Source organism: Panthera onca, chromosome B3, assembly GCF_046562875.1.
Source record: "Panthera onca isolate mPanOnc1 chromosome B3, mPanOnc1 haplotype 2, whole genome shotgun sequence".
NCBI lineage: Eukaryota > Metazoa > Chordata > Mammalia > Carnivora > Felidae > Panthera > Panthera onca.
This window is the reverse complement of record NC_138344.1, coordinates 31,174,250-31,195,414: the sequence shown is the minus strand read 5'-3', so window position 1 is coordinate 31,195,414 and position 21,165 is coordinate 31,174,250. Positions and strand designations below refer to the sequence as shown.

Below are 21,165 nucleotides of genomic sequence, written 5' to 3'. Positions count from 1 at the left end.
TGCCTGGGAACTTAGCACCTCGGACAGTTCCTGTAAGGTGCGGGGGTGGCCAGGCCTTCCTTCTCGCGAGCGCGGGAGGAGCGGCCCTAGAGGTGCCGCGGGAGTCTCGCGAGAGCGGCTGCTGCTTCGGGCGAGGGTGGCGCGGGCGCGTGAGGAGCCGGCAGGAGGAGCGCGCGCGCGCTCCCCGCCCCCAGCCCCGGAGCGGCTCGCGGCAGGCTCCGCGCCGCATCGCTGGGTGAAGCGCAGAGCAGGGCGACGGCCTTTCGGCAGCCGAACGGCAGCGGCGGGTGAGTCCTGGGCCTGAAGGCCGGGAGAAGGGATTTCCAGGGAAGCTGGGCGCAGGGCGAGATGCGGTCACCCACTATCCAGCTTTGTACCCCCTACGCTTCACCTTTGCATGCAGGGGCAGGCAGGCCGAGCTGCTAGAGAGGTGGGGAGTCGAGGTGACCTTCCCTGATTGGGGCAGGAGAAGAGCGTCCCAGGTGCTTCCAGGTCCCTCTAACCCCCACCATCCCCATTCCCAGCTCCCGCAGAGGGAACCTGGGTCTTGGGTGACGTCAGACCCCTGGATTCTGGAGCCTGGGCCTTGGGCCCTACTTTCCCCCAGCCCCACCTGGTGTTCTCTGGAAACCGGCCTCTTCCCCCTGTCGGGGGGTGGGGGAGATGTTGCACATGGCCGAGGATGGGGGCGACTGGAGACGGGGGTGACAGTGGCCTCCTTTGGGTCTTTTCTCACAAGAGGTCCCTGCAGATGGACCCAGGCTGTGTCCCCTGTCCCTCTCCCGACCTTTAGTCGGCGGGTCCGAACCGCCTAAGGGTTATGGGGGATGGGTACACTGGCTTGATTGAGCCTGGGCTCCACCAGGGTTTTGGGGTAGTGAGTTGGGGACGCAGGACGTAGCTCATTCCAATATTGGCAGGAGTTGGCTATGAGGGTGGGGGTGAGGCGTTTGGGAACCCATCCCAGCCCCTACCTCAGGGAGCTCCTGCTCTGGGGGTTGGGGAAACCAAGTAGAGATTTCTACTGAGAATTCATCACAATCTCTGGCGGTTCAAACCGGTAATGCCCCAGCTCCGGGATGGGGAAATCAGCTAGGGCCTGGCAGACTTTCCCAGGGACATAAGGAGAAAGGGAGGCGAGAGCCAGTGAATAGACTTCTGGGGGGAGGGGAGATTTGGATGGGGGAGAGTGAAGAAAGAGCATTCCCTGGGAGTGGTATGGGCAAAGCGGTAGGAACTAAGCACAGCTGTTGGGGAGGCGCCCCTGGGACCCCAGCCATGTGAAGGTGCCCACGGGGTGGCGGAAGTCTGGAGAATTTTGCGACCTGTGCCCTACCTGTTCTACCTGCACAGGCTCAGGGCTCTGAAAGAGAAATGGTTCTTGTAGGAGCATGACTGACAGATTTTGTTTGGGGCTATACAAATCTTGTTAGTTTAAATTTAACCTGGGCTCACTTGGTGAGCCTGAAGGCAAAGTCCCTAGAGCTGAGAAAGGATGTCTCTGGTAATAGGTCACAGAAAGAGTTTTCGGTGTAGCAAACCTGTGGAGAGTTAGTGGGATCCTGGGAGGAGAGCTCTGGATAGGGGCCTTGGGCTCTGTAGCTGTTTCTTTCACTTTTTCCCTGGCTAATTGGCTACCTCTGAACAAGTTGGTTCCCCTCTTGGGTAGCTCTTTGCCAGCACTTTTCTCTGGGGAAGAAGTAACAGGACTAAGTACTGTCCTCCCTTGAGGAAGGGACTTGTTCTAGTTTAGAGTGTCCCTCCCAGTTCTTCTAACTTTTCCTTTCCTGCTCCCTCCCCCCCACCTCTTCCCCCTCCCCACAGCATTTCCTCTACTGATTCCACTTTGTTCCCTGCTGACAGCCTGGAATCTCTGAAAGTTTCCAGGAGGAAGTGTGGTAGAGCAGGGTTGACAGAGGTTGTGGGCTTAGCCTGACTGGGGAGAGGGCAGCAGGCACTCCACTCTCACCCCTTGGGAGGGTACTCAAATCTTAAGCAAGAACAGGGATTGACTGTGCTCTGCGCCCTGCCCTGTGCTGCATCCCTGTGCTGTGCTGTGCTGCATCCCTCCTGGAATACTCATCCATGAGGGAGTGAGGAAGAGATTGGATGAGAATGAGTGAGCACTTGCTGCCCAATAACAGATTCAGAATTTAAGCAGTGGGATGTGCAGCAGGGATGTCTGGAAAGTCTTCCCAGAAGAGGTGGGATGTGAAAAAATAGTAGGACTTAGAGGAGGTGACAGGTTATGGGGCACTGGAGGCCAAGGAGGTGGCTGGACATGATCTTCTGTGTGAAACTAGGTTGTGTCAGAGGCAGGTCAGCCTATGGTGGAGAGGCAGAGGTGGTGGTTTGGGAAGTTTGTAGCTGATTGACACGAGGCCTTGAATGTCAGGCTCGGGATCAGCACGGGTACTGAAGAGTAATCACACGACAGTGATATAGCAATGCCAGATGAGTGCTGTTTTCTGAGGATGATTCATAGTTCTGGGACTTCAGGGCTGGGGATGTGGGGTCTGGGGTGGGATAAGGGGACCAGAGGTAGAGCAAGAGGAGGGAACTTCCATCTTAGCAGATAGGCTCTGGACAGGCGGGAAGAAAATGACCGTTACTAAGCCAAGGATGAGAGACTCATGCTAGAGAGGAGGGAAGGCTGGTAAGCAGGAAGCCCTTGAACTAGCCCCAGGTCTCTAGCCTGATCTGAGGCCAGGCTTGACTCCCTTCTCTCTGCCATGGACCTCACTCTCTCCACTTCAAGATTTTCTGTCCTCCCAGCTTCATAGTAAGAAATGGAATAAATGACAGTCTGGGTTCTTTGGAACAAAATTCAGGTAGTGTTTGCTATCTTATTAATAACTAAGGAGGTGCTTCCTTAGACCTACATTTTTAGGAGGTATGTAGCACCCCTCTAGCTCTCTATCCAATATTATGAAAGCCTCAGTTGAACAACAGATTGTTCCTTCTCCCATTTTGCAGTCTAAGAATTTTGGTTTGCAGAGACCAGTGACTGCAGGCTTTCTCTCTCTCTCTCTCTCTCTCTCTCTCTCTCTCTCTCTCTCACACACACACACACACACACACACACACACACACACACACAGGCTAGCCCTGAAATAAGGGCAGAGTAGCTTAGAGCCCTCCATTACTGTGACCCTAACCTTCCACAGCCCTCCCAATCCTAAATTCTCTGGATTAACAAAGGAAACAGTCTTGCTCTGTCCTCTGGCTTCTCCTGCACTGAGTCATCCATAGTCTGCTACACTGACTTCTCTGTAACCATGGGCACACCTTTGGGTGACAGCCTGGGAGCAGGATGGGAGTCAGGCTGGAGCAGGGTTAGAGTCTCCTCCTTTGAGTCTCTCACAATCTGAGTTATTACCTGCCCCCTATGCACACACACCTCTCTTCTTTGTTTTCGTGGAGGACTTTAGTGCTGGACCACTGTCATTCACTCCATTGCCTCCTTCTACCACCCTTTCTACCAGCCACATTTGAGTCTGGTCATCATTGGCATGTGACTACCTCTGAAATCTTAAGCTTCAGTCTTCTTGAAGCACAGTTTAACTTCTATTTTATCTGCTTTGTGACCTCGAGGAGACCTCTAGTTTTCTGACATCTCCATTTTCTCTGTCCCACACCTTCCATGTCCTTCCAAGACCCCATGGCCCACTGGCCCGCGCTCTCAACAGCCATACAACTTTGCTAGTATGTCCCACTCTAACAGCAGACCCCTCAAATCTGGATTCTACACTCAGAATGTGGAAGTTTCTGGGGGCTGTCACATACCAGAGCAGTCTGGTTCTGCTTCAGAGCATGGTCTACAGCCTCAGCTGTCCCTCCGTTACTTGTAGAAACCCTTCCCCTCTTCCCATCAGCTCCCCATTCCATTTCATGGGAGGAGTTTTCCAAACTGGACTACTCTCCTAAAACTCTACTCACAGAGAGGGTGGTTGGTTAGGTATGTGGGAGGTGAAGCCGCAACCATGTTTCCCCATTTCTTGAATTGGATTTCTCAAATCCTAGGGGAAGGAGGGCTCCTAGTCTAATGCTCCTACTCTGTGCTATGGATGCTGGCCCTTTCTGTCTTCTGAGGTCCCACTGGCCATCAGCTATTTTCCCTTCTCTTGTATCTTCAGCCTCTCCACTGTTTTCCATAATGCCTTCCTCCCGCTTCTAAATATATATGCTCAAGTATTCTATCTGAATAAATCTTTCTAACCCTATGTCCTCCTCCAGCTGCTGCTGTTGTAAACCTGTTGCTTTGTCCTCCACAAAAGTGATATGAGACCATTGTGGAAATTTTAGAAAATAAAGAAAAAAGGAAGAAAACCAACAACTTTAATTTCACTACCCAGAGGTGACGGCTGTTCATTCTTTGCTTTATGGTGTTTCAGTGTTGTCACTGATATTCTGTGTGTGTGTGTGTGTATTTAAAATTTCAGCCAAGGGTGCCTGGGTGGCTCAGTTGGTTAAGTGTCTGACTTCGGCTCAGGTCATGATCTCACAGTTTGTGAGTTCAAGCCCTGCGTCGGGCTCTCTGCTGACCACTCAGAGCCTGGAGCCTGCTTTGGATTCTGTGTCTCCCTCTCTCTCTGCTCCTCCCAGCACTCACTCACTCTCTCTCTCTCTCTCTCTCAAAAATACATAAAAAACATAATTTTTTTTTTTTTAAATTTCAGCTAAAAGTTTGGAAAAACTAGTCTGCTAGACTTGTTCCTTTCTCTTCCTCCTGTTTTCATTTCTTGGCAGCTGGCCTCTACCCCACCCACCACTTCCTGAAACTGTGGCCTCTGCATTGCCAAATCAGCCCATGTCACACCTGCTTCATGGCCGTGATAGCGTCAACCCAGTTGATCAGTCATTAAAAATATTGAGATAACCTGTATTCATTGATATGAAACATTTTCAAGAGATATTGTTGAGTGGAAAAAAACAGGTTATAAAACAGCATGTATAAAATGATCTCGTTTTGGTCATGTATGCTGATATATACATTAAAAACAAAACCCTAAAGGTCAAACTGTTAAAGGGGTGGCCTCTGAGAAGGTGGGTTTAGAAGAACTTTTGTTTTCAACTTTATGCACTTTGTTTTTTTAAGATTAAAAACATTTCTTTTAGAGAGAGAGAGAGAGAGAAAGAGAGAGTGAGAGAGCACGAGCAGGGGAGAGGGGTAGAGGGAAAGAGAGAGAATCTTGAGCAGGCTCCATGCTCAGTGCGGAGCCCAGCATGGGGCTCAATCCCACATCATGACCTGAGCCAGAGTCAAGAGCCAGATGCTCAACTGATTGAGCCGCCCTGGCGCCGTGTGCACTTTGTTTTTTATAACTTGCAAATATTTTTATACATAGGTAAAAAGCAACATATTTTCATTTTATATAAAAAAAAAAAAAACCAAAACGGTGAGGCTATACAAATATATTTTTACTTTTTATTTAAATTACAATTAGTTAACAATGAGACTTTCTCTCTCTCTCTCTCTCTCTCTCTCTCTCTCTCTCTGTCTCTAGTTCTCTGACACTAAGATTTTGTTTTTAAGTAATCACTGCACCCAACGTGGGGCTGGAACTGACAACCGTGAGATCAAGAGTTGCATGCTCTGCTGACTGAGCCAGCCAGGTGACCCCCCGCCCCTATTTTTTCTTTCTTCCTTTCTTTCTTTCTTTCTTTCTTTCTTTCTTTCTTTCTTTCTTTCTTTCTTTCTTTCATGAGTTTTATGCCCAATGTGGGGCTTGAACTCACAACCCTGAGATCAGGAGTCACATGCTATACTGACTGAGCCAGCCAGGTGCCCCATCAGGCTATATACATATATATATTTTACTATATATTTTTTAAGTTAATTTATTTTTGAGAGAGAGAGAGCTCCAGTGAGTGAGAGGCAGAGAGACAGGGAGAGAGAGAGAATTCCATGTAGGCTCCACACTGTCCACGTAGAGCCTGAAGTGGGACCTGAGCTCACCTGAAGCGGGGCTCAAACTCATGAGCCATGAGATTGCAACCTGAGCCGAATTCGGACACTCAACTGACTGAACCTATTTATTTATTTTTGAGAGAGAGAGAGAGAGAACATGAGTGGGGGAGGGCAGAGAGAGAGGGGGACAGAGGATCTGAAGTGGACTCAGTGCTGAGAGCCCCCAGTGTGGGATTCAAATTCATGAATCATGACCTGAGATCATGACCTGAGCCAAAGTTGGACACTTAACCGACTGAACCACCAAGGTGCCCCAAGGCTATATATTTAAAAAAAAAATTTTTTTTAACGTTTTTATTTATTTTTGAGACAGAGAGAGACAGAGCATGAATGGGGAGGGGCAGGGAGAGAGGGAGACACAGAATCGGAAGCAGGCTCCAGGCTCTGAGCCATCAGCCCAGAGCCCGACGCAGGGCTTGAACTCACGGACCATGAGATCGTGACCTGAGCCGAAGTCGGACGCTCAACTGACTGAGCCACCCAGGCGCCCCGAGGCTATATATTTTAAAAGAAAAAGAGGAATGTAATATTTCAGTGGCTCACAAAGCTCCTGAGGATAAAGCCCAAATTCTGCCGGTGGCCTTCAAGGCCAGGATGACCTGGCCCCTCCTACCTTTCAGCACTATTTTTGCCTTTCCTTCTCTCCCTTCACTTTGAGCTTCATTCTTGCTCTACCCTTTCAATCCCTTGAATATGCATGCTGTGGCTCTCCTGACCTTCACCTGCTTTCCTATCGTCTCCTGGCCAACTCCTATTCATCCTTCAGGATTCAGCTCTGATATTGCTTCTTCTATGAAGCCCTCCGTGGCTCCTCCAGGACAGACCAGGGAGGTGCTCCTCCGTTCCCACAGCTTTTTGTACTTGTTCTTCCAGGGCATCTCTCAGGCTGTGTTGTAATTGTCCATTGACTTAACTGGGTTCTCCACCCTTACCTCTTCCTTCTCAACCCCATCCTGTCTCCTATACAATAAACAAAATTGAGGCAGATACAAGGAGGGGACTCTTACTGTCCTCTCCAGGGTCTCAAGCCTGTATGTGCTTGCATCATGTTCTCCTTCCCATCTGCTAGCTTTGGGGCTTGTCCCACCTCCTTGACCCCGTGCTTCTCCCCTTTTTAGGGGCTTGTTTTTCCGGTTAACCTCTGTGTCTGTTGTAAATGCAACCTTTCCCTTGATCTTTCACATCCCTAGCTTATTTCCATCTTGAACAATCATCAGCTGCAGCCCTCTCTGGATCCCATATCTCACCTATCTCTATTCTCTTCCTAGGCAGGCTTCTTCAAAGAGCTGTCTGTGTCTACTCTCAGTTTGCTAGTTTGTTCAGCTAGCTGTAATTTGGCTTCTGCTGCCCACCCCACACATCTCCATGGCCATCAAAACAATTCTTGCAGGGTCACAGATGACTTGAGGTTTTTGAGTGTTATATGTACCTCAGTGTTCAGCTCTTTTCATGCCAGACTTCGCAGTGGCATCTGTCATATTTGTCCACTGTCTGCTCTTGGCTTTGGAGACCCCATGCTCTCCTAGTTTTCCTCCTGCCTCAGTGGCTGCTCCTTCTCATTCTTTGCCAGCTCATCCTCTTCTGCCTTTTTTTGTTTTTTCCATTTATATTTTTGAACAGATAATACATTTACGTGATTTTTAATTCAGAAAGATGTCTCGGGGTCACTTGGGTGGCTCAGTGGGTTAAGTGTCTGACTCTTGATTTTGGCTCAGATCATGATCACACAGTTTGTGAGTTCGAGCCCCATGTCGGGCTCTGTGCTGACGGCCTGGAGCCTGCTTTGGGATTCTTTCTCCCTGCCCTCCCCTGCTTGCACTCGCACACTCTCTCTCTCAAAATAAATAAATAAAACTTAAAAAAAACTATTTCCATAATAATACTAAGATGTAATGATACCGAAACATCTATTAAAAACTTGCTTTTCCTGGGCTCTTACTTTCCCACATTGCATATTCTCTCTCCAAACTCTTAACAGTGAGAACCCAGGTTCCAACGACATCAACCCCGGACATCATATGTCCTCTCTTAGCGTACACATGACAAGGTTTCAGCATTGCTACACTATACCAACAGTAACAGTAAAGTTGCTTATACTTCAGGTTTCTTTCCAGTTATTTTTGTCCTTGAGATGTATCCTTTTAAGAGAACACAGAGTGCTCTGATAAAGTTACTTGGCCAGTTCTTTTTTCTATGTGGTTGTTATCAATTTCCTGTACAGTTAGCTTCATTTGATTTTATTTCACTTTTAGAATTGCTTTTCTTTCTGGTGTACATTTTTGAATATGTAAGATATTATATGTACAAAGTATGTATAAATTCTTGCCCAGGGAAGTCTCACTAGTCATCCTAGCTCTTCTATCACATTTTTTGGTGGCCATTTTTTTTTTTTTTTAGTGTCTGGTTTACTTTTTCTCTGCTTCTTTTGCAAAAATAAGCCAATTTGTATGTATATTCTTTCCCCTTCCCCCCCTTTTTGCACAAAAGATAGCATAGTATTTATACTTGTTTGTATTTTGCTTTTTTCATTTAACGGTATATCCTGGAAGTCATTCCACAGCAATTAATAGAGATCATCTCCATTCTTTTTACATCTATGTAGTACTCCGTTGAATGATATACCATAGTTTATTCAAACAGTTGCATTTAGATTACTTCCAACATTTTGCTATTGCAAAATAGTGTCACATTGAATGACATATGTATTTATTGTTTCTTATTTGTGGGTAAATAACCAGAGTAGGATTATTGGGTAAAAAGGAAAAAACATTTTTATTCTCCTCTCCCCTCCTTTTTTTTTTTTTCTACTATGAAAGGTAGCATATTATTTGACTATGTCTATATCTTTTGTTGTCTGTTGTCTAGACTGTTTTATGTCTGTCATTTTTTCAATGACTAATAATCATGAAGATCTTCATGTTTTGTTTTGTTTTTTTAAATAGGTGTGGAGCCCAGTGCGGAGCTTAAACTCACTAGCTTGACATTAAGACCTGAGCTGAGATCAAGAGTTGGATGCTTAACTGACTGAGCCACCCAGACACCCCTACATCACTGTTTTTTTTTTTTAATAGCTGCAGAGAGGGGTTGCCTGGGTGGCTCAGTCTGCTTCAACTCACATTCAATCTGACTTCAACTCACATCATGATCGCAGTTTGTGAGTTCGAGCCCTGCATCGGGCTCTCTGCAGTCAGCACAGAGCCCGCTTCAGATCCTCTCTCTCCCTCTCTTTCTGTCCTTCCCCCACTCACGCTCTCTCTCAAAAATAAATAAACATTAGGGGCATGTGGGTGGCTCAGTCGGTTAGGTGTCTGACTTCGGCTCAGGTCATGATCTCGTGGCTCCTGAGTTCAAGCCCTGTGTTGGGCTGTGTGCTAACAGCTCAGAGCCTGGAGCCTGAGCTCCCCCACCCCCCGCCCCGCCCCGCCTCTGTTCCTCCCCAGCTCGTACTCTATCTCTCTCTCTCTCTCTCCCAAAAATAAATGAACATTAAAAAAAAAAATTAAAGAAAAATAGCTGCAGAGGACTGCAGAACAGTCCATTGTATGACTGTACCATTTATTTAATCAGTCCCCTATTGATGTGTAGATTGTTTCCAATCTTTTGGTGTTACAAACAATGCTACAATGAATGCACCTGTATAAGGGTGTCATTTCTTGTGGCCCTCTATCATGCCTATCTTTTTCCCTTTTATAGTAGGTGTTGTTGGGTTTCTATATAGGTATTTGATTTAATATCACAAAGGAGCCATTAAAGATTATAACTGCCCGGGGCGCCTGGGTGGCTCAGTCGGTTGAGCTTCTGACTTTAGCTCAGGTCATGAACTTACAGTTCATGAGTTTGAGCCTTGCATCAGCCTCTGTTGACAGCTTGGAGCCTGCTTCAGATTCTGTGTCTCCCTCTCTGCCCCTACCCCACTCGCACTCTGTCTTTCTCTTAAAAAAAAAAAAAAAAAAGCATTAAATAAAAGATTATGGGGCGCCTAGGTGCACAGTTGGTTAAGCGTCTGACTTCAGCTCAGGTCATGATCTCACCACTGGTGAGTTGGAGCCCATCATTGGGCTTTGTGCTGACAGCTCAGAGCCTGGAGGCTGTTTAGGATTCTGTGTCTCCCTCTCTCTCTGCCTCCACCCACCCCCCCCCATGCTCTTTCTCTGTCTCTCAAAAATAATAAATAAAAACATTTAAGAAAAAAAAAAGATTATAACTGCCCAAACCTTTAGTTGGATCCAGAGGAATTTGACTGGAACTCTACGAGGGTTTTGTTTTTTGTTTTTATTCTTGCTTTTTATGCAAACTTTTAATTTCCTAACACACAGGAAAGTGCACAAATTGTAATCTCATGCTTGATGAATTTGCACAAAGTCAACACTATGTAACCGGCTCCCAGACCCAGTAGCAGACCATTACCAATACTTCAGCTTATGCTCCCTGCTCCCTCAATGGTAACACTATCTTGACTTTATTTATTTATTTATTTTTTGTTTCCCTGCCTCTTGACTTTTAACACCATAGATTCGTTTTGCCTATATATATATATATACATATATACACACACACACACACACACACACATATATATATATATATACACACACACATATATAATTAAGTTTATTTATATATTTTGAGAGAGAGAGAGTGCATGAGAGCAGGAGAATGAGAGCAGGGGAAGGGCAGAGAGAGAGGGCGGGGGGAGAGAGAATCCCAAGCAGGCTCCGTGCTGCCAGCACAGAGCCCTACATGGGGCTTGATCCCATGAACCATGAGATCATGACCTGAGCTGAAATTAAGAGTCCAACATTCAACCAACTGAGACACCCAGCCTCCCCTTGTTTTGCCTATTTTTAAGCTTTATAGAACTCTCTACCCAACTTTTAAGTGTTGCATCACCTTGGTGCTTGGTCATAGACCATTTTCTGATTTTGAATATTCCCAATGCCCACAAGGCAGCCCTGGACTTAGCATGTCTGTAAGGCAGCAGCTTCTTGTATTTCTTGGGACCCTGTGCCTGTTCTTTTGGTTTCTGCCCATGATGGAGATCTCAGTTAATAGCCCCACCGTCATGCAATCAGTGGTTTAAGCTGGCAGGAAGTCTTCTTGATGGTCTCACTCCCCCCACTCCCCAGAGCCACCTCTGAGCCCGTTCAAACTTGCCTCCTAAGGGCCTCAAGAATCATTCCCTGCTTCTTTCACCTCCCCTCCAGTCTCACTCCTGCTGCTTCCCATTTGTACTCTTTGCTTTGGCCAAGGTCGCCCTCTTTCCCATAAAAGTGTGAGACTTCTTCCTGCATCAGAGTCTGTGCTTGCCTTCTGCTGTGCCTGGAAGGCTGCCTTGCTCTGGGCAACTCCTCTGTATTCTTCAGGTCTTTGCTCACTGCTTACATTGAATTTCCCTGACTTCCCACACTGGGTTAGATCACCTTGCTCTATATTGTGCATATTTTCATGGTGGCCACCCTTCCCTTTTAGCGTAGGTACTCCACAGGTTATTGACTGTTTCATGCAGAGGGCAGGAACCACATCGTGCTGTCTCCCGGTGCCTAACATATTACAAATCCTCAGTAAGTGAACAACTGACGGAAGGCAAAGGCGGGAGAGCGGGGAGGCCAGCCTGTGACTGATGCCAGGTCTGCCATGTTCAGGGTCAAGGAATAGAATTTTCTCTTTCAGAGGTCTCTAGCCTCCTCAGGCCTTCTCTGTCATTTGCCTTCCCTCATGGGGTCCCCTCCCAGGTTTGTTTCTGAAGATAGACTTTATGCCTTGAAACAAAGGGCAGGAGTGCTTGGAAGGAGGGCTGGTGGCTCAGTATGGGAGCTGCCTCCATTGGGTTCATCCCACTGTGGGGGGTTACAGCTCAGTTCTTCCCTGAGGAGCTTCTAGCCCTACCAGGGCTGAGAGAGGGACTGGGTCAGGCCAGTCCTGATCTTCATCCTTCTCTGGCTTTTCTTTCCTTCCAGGTCAAGACAAAGAGGCGTGGGCAGGCCTCTGGGCCAGCTGGTGCCACCCGTTCCATCATGGCAGGTAAGGACAGGGTCATGTGGATAGGATATGCAGGTGAGCACAGGGTGGGTGGCCCCCTTCCTAGTTTCCTTATCCCTTTTAGTTTTTGGAGGTCAAGTTGTTTCTGTCTTCCTTTCTGTCCTCCCCAGGCTTTCCCTGGTCTCCCCCTGAGGCTATCTATTTGAGACCCTCAACATGACATTGTCGAGCTCTCTGTCAGATCTCTGACCCTGGGGACCAGAGATTGAGCACCCTGATGCCTTGGTCCTGCTGGCCATCTGAGTGATAAGCAGCAAGGGTGGCTCAGTCCCTGTCCCCTCTGTCACTATTGCTCTTTAATACTCTGAGACCCTTTCCTTCTGATTTCTGAGTTGTTTGGTTTCCAAAGGCTCAAACACAGTGCCAGAGCTGGAGGGACCTTTAGAGACTATCTAGCTCAAGCCCTACCCGACTGGATAAACGGAGGTCCTGGGAGGGGTGGTAACTTGCTCCTAAACGTGAATATTGGAGTGGACACGGGAACTCCTGTCTCCAGGCTCACCCATCCTGCTTCATCTGCCTGGAACTGGCTCCCCCACCATGGAGGCAGCTGTGCCCCTGATGGACAGTATTTATTGTTTCTCTTCTGAGAGACAGCAACACTGCCTCAGGGCCTTTGGTTATTTTGGGAACCTTGTAGCAGACTTGAGGAAGCAGGGATGGCTGTGTGGGGATAGCAAAGTAGCCTGTGACCACAGGGGCCGGGGGACAGCTGAAACCAGGGCAAGAGTGATCACACTGGGTCATCGGGGAGTGGGACGTTCAAGGTGATGCTATGTGATATGCTTCACCCACAGAGAAAGTGAACAACTTCCCACCATTGCCCAAATTCATCCCCTTGAAGCCATGTTTCTACCAAGACTTTGAGGCAGACATTCCTCCCCAGCATCTCAGCATGACCAAGCGCCTCTACTACCTCTGGATGTGTGAGTGCTGTAGGATGGGGGTGGGCCACGGGGGCGGGGTGGGGGAGGGAGGACGGCTGGTGCGTGCCAGACATCAAGGTGGGGTGCCTGCAGGCTTGGCTGTCCACCCTTGCAGCATCTGCATGGGCCACCTCCCAGCAGGTTCTGCTCATGGGTTGACTACCCATCTGGGCCCTGGTTTCCCTCATCCTCCCTGCCCCCCATCTAGGCCTCTCCTCCCTTCTCTCCCTACACTTCCCATTCACAGAGCATCTAGGTGAGGGGCTCTGTCTGTAGCATCATTTCTCTTTTTGCTCTCCCTTCCCCTTCCCACTGGAGTGGTTCTCCAGGTGGCTGCCAGGACCTCAGGATTCTGGATTCGGAGAGGAATCCTTGTCTCAAAGCCACATTTGTCTTGCTTTCTTTGGAAAACTGCTCAGAGAAAAGAGCACTGACTAGAAGTTGGGAGATACAAGATCAAATGGGGCTGGTTGCCCTATTTCCTAAGCCACAGGTTCCTCACTTATAGGAAGAGGGTGTTGGCTCAGTGATCACCGTGGTTCCAAGGAGTTCTGTGTTGTGCGGTCTGTACTTCTCTAAGAATCTAGAGTTCTGATGTTCTACAATGTCGAGATCCAGAGTTTAAAGACTCCAGTTGCTGGTGGGCTGTGGCAGGTTGGTGGGAAAGTGTCATCTTAGGGGGATGGGACTTTGCTCTGCCCAGGCTGGTCAAAGGTACTTCTTAGGCATGTACACACAGGGCAGGCTGGTTTTCCTGTGCTGGGTACTGGCCTCAAGGTACCTTAGACCTGCAGTGTGACCACAGCAGGGTGTGTCAGGTGTGATGTTGCCTTGAGTCAGGCCTGCACTTAGCTGCTGACTTGGGGAGGTGATTGCTTGTGCCAGGAAGGTGGTAAAGAATGCTGTCTTTGCAGCAGGTCCTTCATGGAGTGATAGAAAGAGTGTGGGGACAGACAGACTCAGTTTCAAGCCCTGGCTTAGCCTTTGGGCAGAGAAGGAATCTTTCCCTGTGTAACATGAGAGGAGGAAGAGATGGGGCAGGTGTGAGAAGGTCTGTAGATGTTGGGAAGAGAATGAGGAGGTTGCCTCTGATGGCTTCTATTTCTTCCCATCAAATGTGATGTAGAAGTGAGGATGGGAGTTTTGAGGAAAGTGGGATTAGAATGATAGCATTTGTGGGCAGAGGGTGAGGACACTATCCAAAGACACATGACCCTGAAGACTTCTGGGCCATGCTCAGGGTCTGTTTGGGGTTGGCCGCTGTGAATTCATAGTCCTACCAGGCTTCTCCGTAGGCTCCTTCTTTTCTAGCAACATTCAGCTCAGATGCAGGTGGGCATTGTGTTCATCAAGGGTGACTGTGATCAGAAGACCAGGCAGGGGAGGGAATTAGAAAAAGTGTGATGAATTATGGAATCCAAGCTTGACAGAGAGAGAAGTGGAGATAGAAAAAAGCTGATGGTTGGAGAGAGAGTAGCCAAGTCAATGGATGTCTGTTCCAAAGAGGTAGTGGAATAATTGCAACAGAGGCACTAGATCCAGGGAGCTGGAGAGAGATGGGATCTGGGAAGAGAGATATAAACCAATATAAAAACAAGTTAATATCTGTTCTATGTAAAGAGCAAATAAAATCAGTAAGAACACCAAAGTTGTGGGGAATTGGGGGGCAATACACAGAGATGGAGGAAATACAACTGAAGTGGACAGGAAGAAATGCTCCAGGGTTAGGAGGGGCCCTGAGATGGGTTTTTGTGCCCAGGTGACAGCATTGTCAGAGCAGACTTGGGGAGCACCCCACCTGACCCTGAGCTCTGGGAACTCTGCCCCTGAGAAAATCCAGGGGCTGGATTTAAAGGCTATAAATATCTTCCTAAGTCCTCACCAGGCACCTGCCAGATGCTATGCTCCCAAGGAAATGTATATAACCCTTGAGATGCTTAAGGGTTCTATTCAGAAACCAAGACCAGATGTCTCGCTGTTTGAGGCCACGAGTGAGCCCACCTGCTTTTGTTTATTCAGCAGATCTTTGTGGAGCCTTGAAGGGACTCAACTTAACGTTTGAGGAAGGGAGCACCCTGAGGTCAGAAGCCCTGTGTGTGAGGTTTCTGCTGGCTGTGACTCAGTGATGCTGTGATTCTGAGTTCATCTAGAGTATATGGACACAGAGGAGAGGGAGCCTGGATTCTGCTCTTGCAGAGCTTCTAGTGTGGTTGATAGGCTGGGATTTGTACTTGGGAAACCATGCATGAGAGCAGCCCAGGTCTGAAAGCGGTCAGAGGGATGGGACATGAATAAAGTTGGAGTAGTAAAGGAAGGCTTCTTGGAGGAAGTGGCATAATAGTTATCTAAGAAATGAATTAGATAGAGATTGAGATCCCAGCCACTGCTGCATGCCCTATTTTTTTTAACATTTTTAATGTTTATTTATTTGAGAGAGAGAGAGCGAGCATGAGCAGGGGAGGGGCAGAGAGAGAGGGAGACAGAATCCAACGCAGGCTCCAGGCTCTGAGCTGTCAGCACAGAGCCCAATGCGGGGCTCGAACCCACAAACTGTGAGATCATGACCTGAGCTGAAATCGGAGGCTTAACCGACTGAGCCACCCAGGCGCCCCAATACATGCCCCATTTTAAGAGCAGGGTAGATGGTACAATGGCTTGAAGAGATGTTTCCACGAGGCCTTTTACTCTCCACTTTTTGGACCCCTTGCAAAAGAAGATGTAAGGGTTTCCTGTGCCTTGGGCTTGGTGATTGCTGTGAATATGGGAGGGCCAGCAGCTGAAGCCATTCTTATAAGAAGAGCATTTCTACCACCTGGAGGCTTTGGGGGCCCTTTAATGGGGCTTGTTGGGCTGAGGCTCTGGGTTCCTGCTCTGGAGACTCTGTTCTCCGTATTTCTCAGATCTCTAGGAGTGGGTGTGGGGAGGGGAATGGAATTGGTCTAAGCTTCCAGTTTTCTTTCTTACAGTCTGTACTCCCTCTGTGTGTGTATGCATGTGTGTCTCGTGTATCTGTGTGTATTCACTGATGTGCATTGTGGGTGTGAATCTCTGTAAATGTGGTTTTCATGCATGTTTGTGTGTATCTACCTCTCTGTGTATATGCTGTTTCCATGTGTTTGATTGTGGGTCTGTTGAGTTATGTGTGTGTGTCCATGTCTGGGTGCCCACATATCTCTGCATGGGCCTGGGTGTCTGTGTGCGTGTCTGGTGTTTGGTGTTTGTCTCTGTGCGTGCGTGTACTCCTGGGTCTGCAGTGAACAGCGTCACGCTGGCCGTGAACCTGGTGGGCTGTCTCGCGTGGCTGATCGGAGGCGGGGGAGCCACCAACTTTGGCCTGGCCTTTCTCTGGCTCATCCTCTTCACACCCTGCTCCTACGTCTGCTGGTTTCGGCCCATTTACAAGGCCTTCAAGTAAGTTGTTGGTGCTGACCCCAGCTCCTAGCCCTGTCTCTTTGCCCATCTACCCTGTCTCTTCCCTACATATTTTCTCACTTTTTTTTTTTTTTTTGACCACCCCCTAGACTCACTTTCACTTCTGCACCCTCAGCTCAGACTGCCAGGTAGGACTTGGGCTTCCTGAGAGCTCAGTGCTGGGAGTCAAGAGTCTTAGTTCCTTCCTTTCCCACCCCTCACTTACTTTCTCACTTCGTTGGGTGGGCACCACATAGATATCAGGCCTATTTTAGTTTTGCCTTCCCCAGGCAGCTGTATGTTAAGTTTTGCCAATGGGACCACCTGTCTTGGTGGAGCTGCCCATCTTTGTGCCTGTGGGGCTAGCTGATTTGGCACCAGGTGGAGTATCTGCCATGTGCTAATGGAACCAGTCATCCAGGTACTACTGACACTATGTGCTAATGATGTCATCCAACTCATTGGATGCTAAATGTGCTAAAGGGAACACCCATTCATGTACAAGTGGGGCTAACTCTCTTGGTGCCAATGGGTGTCTACCTTGTGTAAAACAGACTTTCTGTCTTGGTGCTAATGGGACTATTCATCTATGTACCAACAAGGCTATCTGTCTTGGTGCCAGTGGAGTATCAATCTCAGTGCTAATGGGGCCTGAGATGTCTTTGCCAATCAGATCATCCAGCTGTATACCAATTAGGCTACTATTTGGTGCCAGTAGGGTTCCATTCTTGTACCAACGAGACTTTCTGTCTCTGAGCTTATAGGAATGTCCATCCATGTGCCAGTGGAGCTAGATATCTTGGTGCCAGTAAGGCTGTCCATCCCCTTGACAATGGGGTTACTTATTCCTACCATAATCAACCCATCTATTTCTATGCCGATAGGGCCAACCATCCATGTACTGTGAGGGTCCATTTATGAGGAGATCTCTCCCTATGTAATGTTGCACGCACAAGATTAACACACGGAAACTTGCAAAGATCCTCGTAAACACTGTCCCATTTTTGCCTCTCAATTAAGGCCTTTGGGTCTCTTCTGTCCACTGCATACTCATTTAAACTTGGAAGGGCTTGGGGGTCCTGAAGGCAGGGAAGCCCTGGCCCTCTTCCCAGGTGATGGGAGTCATCTCCTTTGGTGCAGGACTGACAGCTCCTTCAGCTTCATGGCATTCTTCTTTACCTTCATGGCCCAGCTGGTCATCAGCATCATCCAGGCTGTGGGGATCCCAGGCTGGGGAGTCTGGTAAGAGACCGGGGTGTCTGGGATTGACCCAGGGCTGGTATGGGTGGCACTTCGGGTGTGTCCATTGTTTACCTCTCTGTGTTAGCTGCCTAGCCTGTGAGAGTATTCAGGGTAGTCTGGTTGTCATAGTGACATACCCATAGCATCAGAGGGGAAGGAGAACCTCGCAGTGGCTTTTGGGGGTGCTAAGGTGTGTCAAGCATCATGGGAGAACCCAAGGGAAAGAAGCCTTATGCCTGAGGAGCTTGTGTCCTGAGCCGTGGGGAAGGATTCTTCTGAACCACTGACACAGGCCCTTTGGATGGTCTCTTTGCATCCAATGATATGGCCCCTCCTTGTGACATTGAGATGGCTCCTGGCTGTGGTGGGGTGGCTCCTGGCTACCCGTCACCATGCCGGCAGCCCCACAGCTGGCCTTTTCCTACAGCGGCTGGATCGCCACCATCTCCTTCTTCGGAACAAACGTTGGCTCAGCAGTGGTGATGCTCATTCCCACCATCATGTTCACGGTTGTGGCTGTGTTTTCCTTCATCGCTCTCAGCATGGTATGTGGTCACCTCAAGGTTGAGAGGGTGGCTTTGGGAAGGGGCTGCGATCTGTAACGACCCTCCTCCAAGTTACAGGAGGACCCAGAGGTCTTCCAAGGGACTCACTCTAGAACGGCTTGGAGGACTTTGCTCCTAGTACACAGGGCAGGTGTGGGAGGGAGGATTGGTTTTTACAGGGACTTGTCTCTGGTTTCCAGGTCTTTCCTGGAAGGTCTGCCCCTTCCCTTTGATTAACCCTTCCTTGTGCTCCTCCTCCTACAGGTTCATAAATTCTACCGGGGCAGTGGGGGGAGTTTCAGCAAAGCTCAGGAGGAGTGGACCACGGGGGCATGGAAGAACCCACACGTGCAGCAGGCGGCCCAGAATGCAGCCATGGGGGCGGCCCAGGGTGCCATGAATCAGCCGCAGACTCAGTATTCCGCCACCCCCAACTACACATACTCCAATGAGATGTGAGCCAGCCACGCCTACCAGGAGGGCAGGGCTGGGGGTCAGTGGGATGGGGACTCAAGCCACATCATCAGTTGTGGTGACCAAGCAGGGTTCCCCCCCTCCCTTTTCTCCTCCCCCACTTTGTACAAAGAATCAGAGTTATATATATATATACATATATATATATATATATATATATATGTATATGTCTCCCCCCTTTCCCCACCCCTCTGGATTTTGCTCTCAGAACTCTGAGAGCTGTGGGCTGCACGTGGAGCTGTCCCGTGCAGTGGTAGCTATGTCCATGTCCCCTTGTGAAATAGTACACAGTGGAGGTCTCTGTTGTTGTGGTGCTAGATGTATGTTTAGAACTCAACCAGCCCCCACCCTCCACCAGGGATCTGACCTTGGCCCAGGGATCCCTTATGGGCCAGGGAGGCATAGCAGAAAGCCTGGCCCCTCCCCAGGGTCATGAGCTGAAACCGTCTCCACTTTTGGTCTTACTGGGAAGCAACAGTATTTAGCGCTCATGGGGGTGGTAGGTAGGAGGGTGGGGACAGGCCAGGGATCTTCCTTTGCTCCTTCTGATCTGGTCTCCTCCACCTCCCACTTCTCCTCTCCTCTTTTCCTGGTGTCAGATTCCCTATGGCTTCTTTTCTTGCCCAGGGTCTCTGTCTTTCCCATGTGGCTTTTCTTTGTCTTCCCCAAGGCTGAGTGTGCCAGTTGTGTCTGCTCCTGAGACTGAGCCCATTCCCAGATCAAGGAAGTAGACAGGAGCTGAGCTTAAGTGGTGACGTGGGAGGGCACGCAGCTGGAGATGCAGAGCCCACCTGGGAACCCGACTCCCAGGGAGTGGAAGTGCAGGGTCATCTCCTTGATTCTCAGAGCGTGGCCTACAGGGGAAGGCTCCTCTCTTCTCTGTCCTGCTTCTCCTCCTTCTCTTTCCAGAGTCCCCTTGAGCCCCTCTGCCTATGTCACTCTCCTCGTCCCATGCTAGGTGGCATCTGCTACCCATGAAGGCAGATTCCACTGTCTTCTCTGAAGAGCTGGGTGGTGTCCAGGTGATTTGGGGGTATAAAGGTACAGCTGGAGCAGAGGGTATGCAAATAATAATTGGTCTTTGAGGGAGATCTGGCTGGCCCAAGCCCATTGGGCAGGTGCCAGGTGTCTCTGAAAGACCATTGGATTTCTGGGAGCGATAGCTGTTGTTTGGGTCTGGTAGAGGGGCAGGCTCAGAGGGCTGAGCCTGGACGGAAGATTGGAGGAGAAGGCAGGCAGGGCCCAGTGAGAGGAGAGGGTGCCTCTTCCCACCCCAGCTTGCTTTTGGTCACAGAGCAGTTCTGGGCTCTTGAAGTCAGGGCCCAGGAAGAAGCACATGCTCAGTCCTATCCACAAGCACAATGAATGGCTGGAATGGGATTTCAGGGTAGACCGGGTGGGAGGGAAAGCCCTCTGGCTTTTTTTTTTTCAAATCAAGATTACTTGCTCCTTTCTGCCTACTAGACTTGGTTTTTGGCCCTTCCTCACCCTGTCAGAACTCCTTTTCCCTTGCAGGGTGGTGATTTAAGTCTTGTGGGGCTGTTCTGTTCTAAGCATCGTGAAAATGTTGCTGGTGGAGGCCCTGGCTCTTTCTGAGGCCTGGAGGGGAGTGGATTCTCAGCAAAGGAGCAGCCACCTGTTTTCCATCCACCCTTCTGCCTGGGCTGTTTAGCCTGAAAACCCAAACCCAGCTTGGTCACTCTGGGCTGGAACCCAGCACTTGGGCTTCCAGGTACCATCTGAGCTTTGAGCTCCAGGTACTTCATTTTCTGTAAGGGGAGCCAAGGGCTCTGGAAAGTTCTCTTCCTAATGGTCCTTTAGGCTTGGGCCAGAGTATGATTGGCTCTCTGCTCTACCATTTTCTCTCTGGAAGGCAGAGCCTTCTAGTCACAAGCCTCTAGTACCTAAAAAGAGACCCTAGGTCTAGGTTTTCTTCACTTTTCCTCTCCCCTACCCTAGACCTCTGGCTCCCTTTCTCTTGGTCTCTGGTAGCTCCAGGAGGGCTGTGGTGGTTCCCATTCCTGTTGGATGCCACCTGTGGTCGATTTGTTGTCCTACCTGCCCCTCTTCTTTCCTGGCTGAGACCTATATGGCCATGCCCTGGCTCTGCTCTTGGGAAGGCCTGCTACCTGGTTGTGGCCCAGCTTGTCCAGGCCCTGGGATGCTGCGTCTCCAGGCAACTATGCACTTTCCTAGGGTGGGAACCGGTATGAGAAGTGGGGGCTGGGCACGAATTTATCTCTGCTGGATGGTCTGTCTTGGGGGAGTGCTGGAGGAAGGCCAGGTCAGTTCTGGGAATCCTCAGGTCTGGCCAGCCAGTGACCTGCTTTTGCATTTTGCTGGTGCCCGTTGCTCCTCCTTGTTTCTGGGGGACACAGACCATTGTCCAACTGGCAGTTGACCTGCCTGAGCTAATGTCTGTCTGTGGTAACTGAGTGAACCATAATAAAGGGGAACATTTGGCCCTGTGTGTCCTGCTGCGTCATGTGTCTTCATGTGGGCCTGTGTGGAGCCTCACTGTGGGCTGTGGGACATGGAGGTAGGGTGGGTCAAGTGG

At 49.3% G+C, this 21,165-nt stretch overlaps 1 protein-coding gene across 2 annotated transcripts in view; it reads left to right on the top strand.

The window, feature by feature from the left end:
• The window catches only part of SCAMP5 (secretory carrier membrane protein 5), a 36,344-nt gene extending 15,266 nt beyond the window's left edge, over positions 1-21,078 (top strand). The window contains exons 1-7 of one of the 2 annotated variants that reach the window (XM_060618031.3): positions 116-287; positions 11,929-11,992; positions 12,808-12,936; positions 16,191-16,347; positions 17,488-17,589; positions 18,017-18,134; positions 18,399-21,078. In XM_060618031.3, the coding sequence (XP_060474014.1) occupies positions 11,986-11,992; positions 12,808-12,936; positions 16,191-16,347; positions 17,488-17,589; positions 18,017-18,134; positions 18,399-18,593 (708 nt within the window). In that variant the 5' untranslated portion in view covers positions 116-287; positions 11,929-11,985 and the 3' untranslated portion in view covers positions 18,594-21,078. Of the gene's footprint in view, positions 1-115; positions 288-11,928; positions 11,993-12,807; positions 12,937-16,190; positions 16,348-17,487; positions 17,590-18,016; positions 18,135-18,398 lie in introns of those variants that run through there. The other variant, XM_078448901.2, reaches the window with a different exon arrangement.
• The last annotated feature ends 87 nt before the right edge of the window (positions 21,079-21,165 follow it).